Source organism: Podarcis raffonei, chromosome 11, assembly GCF_027172205.1.
Source record: "Podarcis raffonei isolate rPodRaf1 chromosome 11, rPodRaf1.pri, whole genome shotgun sequence".
Classification (NCBI taxonomy): Eukaryota; Metazoa; Chordata; class Lepidosauria; order Squamata; family Lacertidae; genus Podarcis; species Podarcis raffonei.
In genome coordinates, this window is record NC_070612.1 from 12,370,228 (window position 1) to 12,384,911 (window position 14,684).

The following is a 14,684-nucleotide window of genomic DNA, read 5'->3' on the forward strand; positions in this document are numbered from 1 at the left end:
AGGCATCTGAACAGGAAAGAGTTGAGCTCCTGTGTTCCTAGTAAAGGTAAAGGGACCCCTGACCATAAGATCCAGTTGTGACCGACTCTGGGGTTGCGGTGCTCATCTTGCTTTATTGGCCAAGGGAGCCGGCATACAGCTTCCGGGTCTTGTGGCCACCATGACTAAGCCGCTTCTGGCGAACCAGAGCAGTGCACGGAAACGGCATTTATCTTCCTGCCGGAGCAGTACCTATTTATCTACTTGCACTTTGATGTGCTTTCAAACTGCTAGGTTGGCAGGAGCAGGGACCAAGCAATGGGAGCTCACCCCGTTGCAGGGATTCGAACCGCTGACCTTCTGATCAGCAAGTCCTAGGCTCTGTGGTTTAACTCACAGCGCCACCCGTGTCCCTCTTGTGTTCCTAAAGAAGGGATTAAAGCAATTTCACATACTATGGCTGTGCGATGCCACTTCCATCAAAGGCAGCACACCTCTGAATAGTACTTGCTAGAAATCGCGAGTAGACTTCACATAGACATCTGGTTGGCCACTAGGAGAACAGGATGCTGGGCTAGATGGATCTTTGGTGTGATCCAGCAGGGCTCTCATTATGTTCTCATGTTTGCAGACTCTCCTCTGCTTGAATTGAGCAAGATGGACATAAATGGGCTGGTAATGCGATCCCTGTAGGTCCTTCATTCTGTCTATCATTTTCCATAATCACATTAAACCATATACCTATAAGCCAAAAGCAGCAGGCACGTAATCTAGTTAAGTTACAAGGAGAAGACAAGAAAATTGCCACAGTATTGTTCATAAAGTGAATCTATCATGTGAAATACATCAGAAATGCATTTGAAATAGCTTAAAAGAGGACAATCTGGCCTGCTAATGATGTGCCCCCTAGAGCCTTCCTTTTGGAAATGTTGACAGGGCTAAGGAACTGATGACAGCCATCATCTTCTTTGGCTCCACCACCACATTTATTTTATTGCTATTCAAAGCATAAGACATTATGCATTAGAAAATAGAGGACATATTTTTTCTGTAGAAATGCTCTCCTTGGCGAAAGCAGGTGTCATTTCTAAGGAAGACATTTCAAGGAATGGTGAGGTCGTCCAGCCATGCCCCTCACGTAACGAGCTCCTTTGCTGGTAATCATTCAATGGGTTGCTGGGACACCTTTGTGAGCTCATTACAGGAATTGCTTGACATTTCCTACAGTAATCTTGAAGACACACGCACACCCCTTCAGGAGGGAATTCCATTTCTCAGCATCAGCTCTCTTGATGCCGAGCATACTGAGCCATAAATGTGGACAAAGGGTGTTCTCAGACAATGAGAAATAGCCTTTGAAGTCACTTGCTACCGGGAATGTTTGAATATCAGTTTTATAATGGCATTAAAGGCAAAAATTGATCATTACCCTCTTCGGCAACCGTTTCTTTGACGTCCTTCTGAATGGTGAAAAATTGATTTTTGAAAAATCATTAGACAACAAATTATCAGATAGACTATTAATTGACTACACTTGCCCATTTCTCTACTATTGTCCAACATGACTATGGTGAACTATATAATGCTTTCCTTACAGAAGGGTAGCTTGTATTGTATTTATTATCATTATTCACAATATTCACTTTAAGTCTGTATACGTGATAGATATATGAAATTGAGCATAAGTATCAAATGCACTCTGAATTAAAATGTTTATAGTCTGTTTTCTTGGACTGCAACTCCCATTGTCCCTGGTCTTTGGGCCGATGGGAGTTGTAGTCCAACAACATCTTTGTAATAATACATATAACATGCAAAAAATATGTTCATTGTTTTAGTGGAACTGGTTGAAGAATTGCACCCAATTGAGATTAAGCAGCAAGACAGAACACAGAAACAAAATAAATAATCAAACCATTAATTCTAGTACGTGGGGGGCACCTAAATTGTATAATTTGGCATCTCAGTTATTGGTATTATTAATTGTATTATAATTTGGCATTGCTGTAATGAGGCTATTATTGGATTGTTGTAACTGAAAACTAATAAAAATTATTATCAGAGATTAAACAGCAAGACAAGAGTTTGTGTGGGGGAAGGCTCAACAGCAATATTTTCAGAAAATTCCACCCCCTAGACATATCCTCTTCTAGACAAATGGTTTAGGAGCAACTTCTTAAATATTGATGCTTATTGTGAAATATCTTACGTAAACCACTTTGTGAGGTCTTCCTGGAAAGTGGTATTAAAATATAAACAAGAATGAAAGAAGAAAGAAACTGTATGGGAACTAAACCTTGACAGGATTGCATTAAAAAGTGGAATGTCCCAATTTTCCTAGGACACTTGAGGAGTGTGATATTACAGACGTCCAATGCTGAAATCTGTTGTGAAGAAGAGGGGGGATGGAAACAATTGAGCGATGTTATGTCCTTACCCAGACTGCACTGCTATTCATAGCTTTCTTTCTTACAAGCAGAGTCAACAAACAATTAACCTTTCCCTCCTTCCCACCATGCAGTTCCTTTGGAACTGTGTGAAAGGCTAATCAGAGAACTGGTGTATAATGCCAGCATTTGATTATGACCAAAGGGCAAAATCAGAATAAAGCTAAAAGGAAAAGAAGCTGATTTCAAAATTGCTTTCTAATATCAGCTGAATTGTGCCAATTGGCCTAAAGTAGATGGATCGGTGTCTGTTTGTTTAGGCACAGGATTCCTATAGCAGAAACATAGAGAACCACACTCATTTTGTGTGTGTGGATCAGAACTCCATTGCCTCATGTTCCTGAAATCAAATAGCACTTGAAGCGGTTTCTGGTATGTTTCCCTGTTACAATTGCCAAGGAATCAGTTGTCAGGGTTCAGGCTTGGGGCCCTGCAGGGCCTATTCTCCAGCTAAGACTCCCAGAGGTCATGGGCTGGAGCTTAAGTTGGAGAAACTGACCTATAGGCAGAGGGCCTATGGTGGACTGATATGTCTGTAGCAGCTCATTAGGCTAACTCCTAGGCCTTGGGGTCACACTCAAAAAAGGGCAGGCAGAACAAGGGACTGGATTAGATCAATACCCTGTTGAGGAAAGGTTGCAACATTTGGAGATTTTTATTTTAGAAAAAAGAGTGAGTAAGAGGGAGCAGGGCAAAAATTATGCATGGTATGGGGAAAGTAGGTTAGGGGACATTTTTCGTCTTTCCACATAATGCTAGAGCTCATGTCCGTCCAGTGAAGATGGTTGTTGGAAGATTCAGGTCAGACAAAATAAAATGGCAGAGAGGCTTGGTGTGAATGTATGAGTAAGTTTACGCACATGTCTGTGGTTCAGCAGCCTCATGAAACAGACAGAATTACAACTCTAACCATTGTTGTCAATACTTTGTGGATGTTGGAAGACTCTGGACACAAAGAAGGAAGTACTCATTCAATTAATTAAATTATGGGATTCGCTGTCATAAGAGGTAGTGATGGTCTGCAACTTGGTTTGCTTTGGAAGAGGATTGCGCAAGTTCATGGAGGAAAAAGGCATTAACATTCTCACAGTGACCAATCAGATGACTACAGGGAGCCTGCAAGCTGGACAGCACTCTACCTGTGATGGCCTGGGACTCAGGCTCGGACTTGGAACCAGAGGAATCTCAGTCTGCACTGGACCCTCTTCCTCAGGCGGCATCGGAACCAAGTCTGGGGCCTGATTCTGAAGGGCTCCAGTCTGCACAGGTTCCCCTGCAACAAGCACCAACTGGGCAGAGTCAGGGGCCTGAGCCTCTCCTGGCTCCCGATGTGGGGATTACCTCGTTGCCTCCAGCTGGGCAATCACTTACAGCTGCTCCACTACCAGTTGGGTCAGGAGAGGATGAGGCGAGTTGCAGAGACTAAGGTCTGAGAGAAGGAGAGACCTGAGTACTTGCAGGAGGAGTGCTCACCTTCGGGCAAGACAGGGAGGTGGTGAGTCACTGGGGGATCAGGACCGACTGTTACTCTGACAGAGATAAAAGGTTGTCAGACCCCGCCCCAGGTTGCGGGAGCAACATTGCTGTTTGCTAGTACCTGCCTGTGACCCTGTGCCTGACTTAGCCTGGTTTCCTGCCTTGGCCCTGTTGAACTGACTCTTCGCAGAACCCTTGGATTCGGGACCGGATCTGGACTGCGATGCTCAGGTTTACCCCCAGGCCCAGCACACTACCCACCTGTTCAGAGTCATAATGTCAGAGGACAGTGGAGGTAGAACATAGCCCTCATGGATAGTAGCCAATGATAGCCTTGACTTCCATGAATCAGTCTAATCCTCTTTTAAAACCATCCAAGTTGGTGACCATCATTGCCTTCTGTGGGAGCAAGTTCCATAGTTTAATTATGTGCTGTGAGAAGAAGGACTTTCTTTTACCTATGCTGAATCTTTCAACATACACCTTCATTGGATGTTCGTGAGTTATAACGTTTTGAGAGTGGGAGAAAAGCTTTTCCCTGTCTGCTTTCTCCATGCCATCCTTTTTACTCTTTTTTAATGAAGTTTTTTTTAATTAAAAAAAAATATCCTGACATTCCTTGTATAGCCAGGATGTGCCACTTCTTTTCCTGATGATTGCTGCATTTTCCTGCAATCTGTCAGGGGCTGCATGCTGATTGTGTGTGGCGATAAAGTCAGCAATGGACAAGGACAGTATATAAAGCCTGCAGAGCCTCCATCTCCCTTTCCACCAATCCTCCTTCCTGTTCCTTCCTTTTCCTCTCCACCCAGTGGGGCTGCAGTGGTAGGGGACAGGTTGCTCACGCTAGTGGGCTCCACTCCTCTCTTTCAAAAGGGCTTTCAAAATTAGGCTGGGAGCCACAAGTTGCCTGTGCAGTGGTACCTTGGTTCTCAACTTGGAACCCAAACACTGCAAACCCGGATGTAAGTGTTCCGGTTTGCAAACTATTTTCGGAAGCTGAACATGCTCTGTTTTGAGTGCCACACTTCCGTTTTGAGTGCCACGCTTCTGTTTTGAGTGTTACGCTGAGGTCTGTCTGTTTTTGCTATTTATTTTGTGCTTTTGTTTTTGCGGCTCTTTTTGTTTTGTTTTTGTGACTGTGTGGAACCCAGTTCAGCTACTGGTTGGTTGATTGTGTGACTGCAGTACAATGTTTATTGCTTTCATTTTATGGATCAATGGTCTCGTTAGACAGTAAAATTCATGTTAAATTGCTGTTAAATTGTTGTTTTTAAAAGTCTGGAACGGATTAATTCCCATTACTTTCTATGGGAAAGTGCACCTTGGTTTTGGAATGCTTTGGTTTTGGAATGGACTTACAGAACAGATTAAGTTTGAGAACCAAGGTACCACTTTTTGTGCCTCAAGGCCCCAAGCCACCCCCTCCAAATAAATAACTTCACACTGACACATAATTTTAGTTTAAGTAATTGGGCAAATTTAAGCCACAACTTTATTGATTACAGCGTAGTGAGTGGTATTGGCCTTAGGCACTGGCAACAGACTATAAATTACTGCTGCCTCTCTGACAGGAAGTCTGGAAGGGTAAACACCAAACGAGGGAGCAACATCGATGAAGATCGAACGAAGCTCACCCTGGGGTTCCTGTGGTCATGGCATGGCCCTAGCCCCTCAAGTGGACTTCGGACGAGATCCAGGACCCCCAGATTCCAATACCAGAATACCCTTATTCATGGAGGGGCAGGTGATGGCCGCACCTCCCCTCCCACTCAGCTCCCCAGCCAATGCCTAACCTCCAAACCTTACAAAGTTGTGACGATTGTTAAGGGGGTAGGCAAAAACCAAATGGCCAGTGCCAATCTGCCACATGGAAAAAATTCCTACCCGGTCCCCATTCCAAAACAGGCGCCCACACCATGTCCAAAGCAAGGCCAAGATGAGACAAACAAACAAACAAAACCCATAGGGATGGGAGGGCAGGTATTCGGCATCGTGAAGCAAGGGCCATTGGCCACATTGCGCTTCCACTTTTATAGCCCCCCAATCACGCCTCCATAACCGGATTGGCTCAAGCAGCCTGGCAGGACTGTGGGGCCTCACTATACATGCCTGGCTCCACCCTAGGACCCTACCAAATAAGTTTTTGGGGATGTCCTGTGGCCCGTGTTCAATCAGGACCCTCTCTGAGGAGGATCCCATATACAGCTACTGTTTTGCTAGTGCTCTCATTCATACTTACTATGTTTATATCTTGCTGCTCTATGATTTTATTTTTTAAAATGTTCATATTTTCACTTTTGGATATGGTTATTTTTATCTTGAAATTTTACCTGACTTTGATTTTTTAAAAGGAAAGCCTAGATATAATTTTTAACATAAGCATTTTTACTGACCTTGTGTGATGGAAAGTAATGATATGAATTGAACCTTAGCTACTGAGTACAAGAAGGTTGAAAATTCATCATATATGTCTGCAGCCCTGGTAGACTGGAATCCACTGTGTGCATATTTCACAATGCCATTTGCTATTGATACAGTTGTAAAAACTTTATAATTCAGACATTATGCATGGCTGCTTAAGAAATACAATTGCATTTTCTGTATCAAAAAATAAGCCAGGGATGCTACCCAGGAAATTAAAATCTAATCTGGTTTTCTAGCAACCATGAATATTCAAAATAATGAATATTGTTCCCTGGTTGAAAGCTGACAAACAGGACTGATTCCCCTCACCCCTCCTTGTCTCCTTTGATGATGGGAAAACTCATTAGAAATGTGATGTTATTAGCAGTTTCTCTTGAATTGCAAATTTTTATCATACTATAACTAGTATTATGGTAATGATGAAATTAAATTAAATTAGCATATCATATACCATACAGCAAAAGTGTTAATACATTATAGTAATACAAGACAACAGATAATTGCCAGCTTAATAGGAATTTGTCCTCCGAAAAGATAATCTGGCTTAAGTCTTCCTCCTCTGTGCTTGGAAATAATGTTGCTCGTATTGATTCATTTTGCAAAGCTAATCACAGGTTATACTTATGCAAATGAAGATGTTGTCCCCACTGTTACATAATCAATGTGGTTATCCAAGCTTTGCCCAGACACATCAAAGGTCTGGTCAGTTTTGAAACATTATGCATCATGAAAACCTATATTAGATATGGTTGCAGTTGAATGACTGCTGTTATAGTTCCAGGGTGCTGGAGTTTGTAGATGCAAGTCACCCATAATTCTTAGAATTAGTAGAAGTTAGAATTAATCAAGTATGATTAAACTGTGTCAAACACCAAAATACCTGGGTTTAACTTGTGCTAGTAAGCCACCCTAGCCTGGCAGAGCTAGCTGAGTTTAAGCCATTAAGGCACAAAGACCAGTGATGGCCCATGAAGGAAGCCATCAAGAGATAGTGAACACTGCCAGACAAGGAGGGGAGGGACCGTTCCTCCAGCTATATATAGTGGGCAGAGGGCAGAGCCAGGTTTAAGCTTTCAGTGTTGCATGACATAGGCTGGAGGAAATCGTTTTCTCTGGGCTATCAGCGAGAAGGAAAAGGGGAACAGAACATGATGTGTCATTTTTTGTGATATATATTTTTCTGTGATATATATGCATTCATGCTCAATAAGATCTTTTTCTCCCTGTTTTGTTCTTGCAGTTCCACCATGGTTTATCAATCATCCTTCAAATCTCTATGCCTATGAAAGTATGGACATCGAATTCGAATGCTCTGTTTCTGGAAAACCCATTCCTACAGTGCAATGGATCAAGAATGGAGAAGTCGTCATTCCTAGTGATTATTTTCAGATAGTGGTAATCATTATTTGTTTTTACCATTATTCCAAAACAAGAAAACAGACAATTCAATGGGTGCAACAAAAGCTCTGTAAAAGGTGCTACCAAAAGTAGACTTAGTTAGTTTTAGCTTTAGTTTTCCTTTAGCTCCTGGCTCCTTCAAGCTTCCCCGGATTTCTCCCAGGTCCTTTGCTATTCCCCTCCATCTGCCTTCGGCTGCAGCAACTGTTTCCCCTGTCCTGTTCTGAACCTGGTCCTTTAATATACGCCAGCCAAACTTCTCTACCTGGTCACTTGGGTATACTCATAAAAAAAGAACAGTCACCATCAATACTAAAGGAAGCTATGGCAGCACACTAACAGCAAAAGAAAATCAGCTTAGTCCATCAAAAGCCTATGAGCAGAAGGTAAGAATTACCTGGAGCTGAAAAGATGTCAGCAAAGGTGGCAGGTGGATCTCAGTGGGGAAAACATTCCACAGATGAAGAGCTACAACCGGAAAGGCCTCTCACCTTCTGAGACTCCCTCAGAGGGAAGACCTGGAGAAGGTCCTCAGAATAAATACCTAGGGCACCTTCAAAGATGCTATGAAGATGTGTAGCAGTAGGCAACCTGTCTGTTCAGGAAACTTGTCTGTCATCACTCACTGCTTGTTGAGGAACCCTTAAAATGTTTCTGGGGTACTTCAAGGATCCCCAGAGCACAGCTGAAAAAAACCCTGCCACAGACCACTGGTCTTTAATGACTCGTTACTGAGCCCTATCTAATGTGAAACACAACAACAGCACTACTATCATACAAAGTGGTTAAAAAGAAAAAAACAATTAAGTGAGAACTCAGGTGTATTTTTGTACTAAAGGTGGGCCCCAGGTGAGGAAATTTCGAAGACTATTGCATCATAGAATTATAGGAAGGGTCAAGAACTGGATCAGGCTAGTGGGCTACTTTGCAAAACGCCCTCCATAGACCCACTATGACAGGTGGGCACCAATCACTTGGCATCTAATAACACCTACCCTACAGTTGAACAGCTCTTAACATTAGGCGGTCAAAACAGGTGTGTCCCATCCTGTCATAACATTCCAGACTTTCTCCCCCACTGATAGATCTTTTGCATAAAGCACTTTGATACAGGAAATCATGGATAATGTATAATGGAAGTTACCGGTCTAAGGCTACACCTAACCTTCATTGTATGCCTGCCCATACATTACGTGGAATATGTGAAGTTGTCTTCAGTTCAGAAGTAGTTAACTGATGCTTTATAAAAAAATTGTGGCCATTGGATAATACACCCCGCCATAATGACTTTTATTTTAGAGGTTTAGCAATCTCATGCATATAGATCAGTTTGCCCTTTCCTAATTAATGTTCCTTCTATTAAGTGAAATTGACAATGATTATCTAAATTAAACATGTTCCAGTTAATAAAAAGGCATGGGCGCTTTCCCCGCTTTTCATTCAGAAAGGAAGATTTACTCAGTTATAGGAGCATCCAAGTTCACACAACTTTACCCGCCATTGCTGTTTATAATAAAGACAATCAGGCAGGCTTTGCTCAGCTTGCCAAGAGACAGACATTTTCATTAAGTAATTGGGAAAGGGCAGGTTCCCTTTTTGTTCTTTTTTCCAAAACTGCCCAGGGAAGAAAGACTTTTAATAAGAGAATCATTCTAGGCAGAACATTTTTATTTATTCCTTCTCCTTTTTTGCGGTGCCAAAGACTCTTCCTTAGAAGCCAAAGTTTTACAGCATCATTTAATTCTGCCTGCCAACAGCACCTCCAGATGAAACCCTGCCCGGATGCAGCTGAAACGAAATGGCCTCCTTCCCTTTGTGGCTGCCTGTAACCTGGGAAGGGTTGACCTTCAAATCCATTCGCTTGCCTGCAAAAGTATTTAAAAACACCCAAACAAATCCACCGAATCTTCTGCCACTAAGTGCACCCATTATGCAATGCAGACCCCTCTTGATGTTGATTCTACATGTTGCATAAAGTGTTTGCACTGCCCTTACGTGCGGCCGCAGTATTACTATTAGTTAATCAAATGTCCTGGTAGCAGGGTGAGCAAACCGAGTCAGCACATTATTTAATGTATGTGCATTTTATTACAATCCTCTAGGGAGGAACTGGCGGGCATGAGTGAATACCAGCATACCTTAAAGAGGATGCTTTTTTTTGGATGGCTTTAAAAGAGGATCAAACAAATTCAGGGAGGTAAAGGCTTTCAGCCATGATGGCTCTACTCTGCCTTAATGTTTGAAGGCTATTTGCTTTTTACTATCAGTTGTTGGAAACCGCAGGAGGGTAGAGTACTCTTGCCCTTGGGTCTTCTTGTAGGATTCCCATAGGCATCTGGTTGGCCACTGGGATGACAGAGTGATGGATTCATCCATGCTTCTGACTTCCAGTTGCTGGAAACCTTCCACACGACTCTTTCCCCTGTTTTAGCCATATCCATGTTGCTGGTGGTGCTGGCTTCTAAAACATTACTGAAGGAGGCTGGCACTAAAAGGGTTTTGCCTGGGGGCTGGGTTTCAATAGTGGCAGCAGTAATAAACTGCTTTAACTGCAATAATCTGTCAGCGGTGTGCAAGAAATACTATACAGAAAATGTAAAAATTGGTTCAGACTTTTGCAGTTCCACCTCATATGGATCAGGGTTACCTGTCTTCAGAGGATCAACAGCAATGCATGGCCGAAGTGCAAAAAAAGATGGGCTTGTGGACAGACAGTCTTGCAGTGTGGTGGTAGGGCAGGCAACCTTTGTCATGTGGGTGGCAAGGAGAGGTAAAAATTGGCTGAAAGGGGTTGGCTGGACAAAAGAGAAAATTGGTGGCAGGAAAAAAAGGACCTGTGACATACCTACTTTCAGTTCTGGCCATACTCATTGTCGGTGCTAGGCCTATCAACCTTTTTGGCTCCAGATAATAATAATAATAATAATAATAATAATAATAATAATAATAATAATAGTTTATGCCCCGCCCATCTGGCTGGGTTTCCCCAGCCACTCTGGGCGGCTTCCAACCAAATATTAAAAACAATACAGCATCAGATCTGCCAACCACTAGCATCAGACCTGCACACTATTAGCCAATGAACCCAGCTGGTTACTGGCCCCAAGGGAATGCAGCCTTGAACAGAGGTAGTGGCCTGTGGGGATGGGTGGCTCCCTGCACCTGGCCTCCCAACAGAAGTCATTACCTCTTAGAATCTTAGACTTGTAGAGTTGGAAGGAAGGGACCCCGAGGGCCAACTAGTCCAACTCCCTGCCATGCAGGAAACTCAAGGAGATGATCACGGATGGTCATTCAACCTCTGCTTAAAAACCACCAAGTAAGGAGGACCCACAGCCTCCTGAGGGAGTTCGTTCCACTGTTCCACCTCTTAGCAGGAGGCAGAAGAGGGTGAGGCAGCAGGTGGCTGACGCCATGTGGGTGCCCCAACAGAGTCCACCTGGCATACCTACCCATCTGCTTGCAAAATGCCAGTGTCCTCACCCCTCCCTATAAGCAGTAGCTACTCTGCAATGGGAGGTCAGGTACAAGAAGCCCCCCACTCCCTGCTGGCTGTTACTGCTATATAGAAAAGAAGTTTCCCCACAGCTTATCTCACTGAAAACATTGAGGAAACTGCAAGACTGAAGTGTGCCTCCAATTTTAATTCAGAAGAGAGAAAAAACCTATGAAGTTTCTGAGGCACAGCTCTAGGTAATTGCTTCTGCTTCACTCCCTCTCTTTAGGGTGGCAGCAACCTGCGGATTCTGGGCTTGGTAAAATCAGACGAAGGCTTCTACCAGTGTGTAGCTGAAAATGATGCTGGGAACGCTCAAACCAGTGCGCAGCTCATCATCCCTGAACCTGGTAAGATGAAAGAGACATAAAGAATTGTTTGCTTTGTTTTAATTAATATGATTAGCAGAGTCTTGGACTGTGTGACTAGCGGCAGAGCATATGTCCACGCTGCCCAGGGTGGGCGCGCTCCCGAGGGGGGCAGAGCACACTCACAAAGAGGGGTGGGGCACAGAGGGTGCCCTCCCAGGTGCAGGATAGCCGCTCGGGTGCATGGAGCGGCATGTGCACCCTGCAGCCAGGGGTGGAGTGAGTTGCCCACTGGGACGGAGCAAGCCCTTGGTGGCAGACATTCGGCATGCTACCTGCCCATGACTCCCAAGCCTCCCACAACTGTTAAAACGACAGCTCGGGGTAGGGTTGGGAATCGCGGGTGGGAGGCACACCAAATGTCACCTAGGGCGGTCCGCCCCCACTGCACCCCACTACCTCCGCCCCTGCGTGTGACTTACACCAGCTCCTGTTTTTTTTGCTTGGATTCTTACTAATGTGGTCATCAGCCTATAGCAGGCGTCGCCAACTCCCAAGGGTCTGCGATCTGCTCACAGAGTTAAAAACTGGCAGCGATCTATCCTCTTTTGGGGGGTTCAGGTTGAAGTTCTTGAGCTTTTTTAAGGAAGGAGGGCCCTGTTTTCTGGGGTGCAGGGCAAAGTTTTTGAGCTTCTTTGGGGGGAGCCAGTGATCTACCGGTGATCTACCACTGACGTCCACTGGTCTACTGGTAGATCACGATCTAGGTAGACATGCCTGGTCTATAGATTACTGGTGAGTAATCATTCGTTGTTGTGTAATACCCGTTTCCATTGGGACAGAAGAGCCCTAGGCTGGGCCTTTGAATGATGCTAAGCAGATGTGCTGCAGGAAATGTCATTCCCCTCCATGTCCCATCCCAGCAGAAGGTGTGTGGAATCACATCTCTGGGTTGTATTTGACTAATTCTACTCAGAGTAAGCCCATTGGAATCCATGAAAATGACTAACTTAAATGTGTTTTAAAATGGGTCCATACAGAGTAGGACTTGGTGACATACAAGCCTTCATCTCCTTTTTACTTGGTAGTTTTGCTATTTGTGCTGACCTAGGAGGTGGCGTAGACAGGACAATTAGAGGAAGCCCATGGAAGACGGCAGGTCCATGGTGGTTGGTGCCCTTTGGTAGGCTGGTGGGTGGAAGGAGATGCCAAATCTGGTCCTGAGTGTCCCACCTGCAAATGTTTCATTACCTGAAGGGGACATGTGTTTCCTTGCTGCATGCTGTTGTTTAAAGTGTTTGCATTACAAAGAAAGTGAAAGAAAAGTCATATGCTGAAATGTAGGCTTTGATGGGGATGGATGTTGTTCTTTAAAGAGGAGGTGGTGAAAAAGAAACCATGTTTAGAGAACAGAACACAGGTACTCAGCTGAAACTCCTTCTGTGGGTCTGACCTTCATAGAAAGTGTGTCATATTTTTTGCTGTCCATTTGCATTCTCACCTTATTGTTATTCTGGAGGCAGAATAATCTTGGCTAATTGACTGAAACTGAAGGTAGAAAATTAAAATTAAAATAAATGCATTTTTTAAAAAAATAAAAATAAGCCATCCTTATGAAAACAGATGGGGAGACAGGGGCAGGTGGCTAATTCCACCATAGCCTTTCTCTCTATCTCTTTAACTTTGACTCTGAAAATAATCTGTGTTCCTAACCTGTCAATCTTCAATTACATACATACAAATGCAAATCAGGGGCTGATTCACACAGGTATTGTGGCAGAGGTGGGGAACCTTTTTTGAGGTTCATGGGGCACGTTCTATAGGTGAGTGGGGGTCAGCGACAAAAGTTGGTGGAGTAATGGATGTGACTCTCACCTTTGTACAGCAGATTTTATTCCAGCCATGCAAAAGTTAAAGGGCGTGCCCCATGATTCTTTCATTTTTCCAGGACAAAGACATTCCAATGCAATCTTGCTGTTGATCAAATCTGTGTTTCTTTGTGCATGTCATTTGATATCCTGCCACTGAGATTCATATGCAGCAGTTGTTTTATTATTAACAATGTGATTATGATCTGACATATTGCAAGTCACATTGTACCTATGATGGCTTTCAGCATTCTCTGATATTTCTCTTTCTGCATTTTTGTACATCCAGAAAACCATTTAGGGTTGTCAACATTCACATTACATTTAAGTGCTGATATTCACCTAGCTTTCAGACAGTCACTGTAAATGGTATATTTATATGTTATGAAATAAAATAATAAATAAGCAACATATGGAAAGGGATACTTTAGGAATTAATTATTTGCAAATTCCAATATGAACATACCTGGTCCATGACTCCCTGGTCTAAGGGTAGCTGAATCTGGCAATCTGGGTTTCTAATTTTCCCCATCTTAAATACAGTTAATATTTCCACATCATTTGAGGATTCTTTTTTAATAACATGAAAAAGTTCCAATGAAAATTCATCAACACTTTAATGTGATTTCCTTCTAATATTCACATTTTTAATGCAATTTTACATAATGTACACATTTTCCCCAAACAGTTTAATATAACACTTTTTTTTGCATGCTATTGTCACTGACATACACACTTCTATGTATGCATTGCCCCAATATATACATTTTTGAACATGGTATTTGGCTTGAGAACTGCCTTGTAAAATTTGAAGAAGTGAATTTCAGTTAACATATATTGGAAAGTGTGAGATAGGTCAGTGCGCCTTAAAATACAAAGTTCATCCAGTTGCTTCCCAACCTTGGACTAATGTGCAGATTGGAACACGGTTACCCTTCACTTCTCCAGATTTTGGCAATGTGCCAGTTTTCAGCCCAAAGCAATGCTTAAAACTGTGTATGTTTAGGATAAAATAAATTCAAAATGCATTATGTGGGAGAAAAATGCCTTTAAGTACAAATTTGTGCAGTTATCTTTTTATTCACCCACCACCATCACACACATAGAGTAATGCATAAATAGAACATAATGGACTTAAAAGTAAAGGGACCCCTGACCATTAGGTCCAGTCGTGACCGACTCTGGGCTTGCGGCGCTCATCTCCCTTTATTGGCCGAGGGAGCCAGCATACAGCTTCCGGGTAATGTGGCCACCATGACTAAGCCGCTTCTGGTGAACCAGAGCA

The 14,684-nt window shown here is 43.2% G+C and overlaps 1 protein-coding gene across 4 annotated transcripts in view; it reads left to right on the top strand.

Annotated features, from left to right (window-relative positions):
* Nucleotides 1-14,684, top strand: part of DCC (DCC netrin 1 receptor) — a 921,347-nt gene that overhangs the window by 568,780 nt on the left and 337,883 nt on the right. For all 4 annotated transcript variants that reach the window (XM_053408811.1, XM_053408815.1, XM_053408813.1 and 1 more), the window contains exons 6-7: nt 7,570-7,724; nt 11,453-11,573. In XM_053408811.1, the coding sequence (XP_053264786.1) occupies nt 7,570-7,724; nt 11,453-11,573 (276 nt within the window). The remainder of the gene's footprint in view (nt 1-7,569; nt 7,725-11,452; nt 11,574-14,684) is intronic.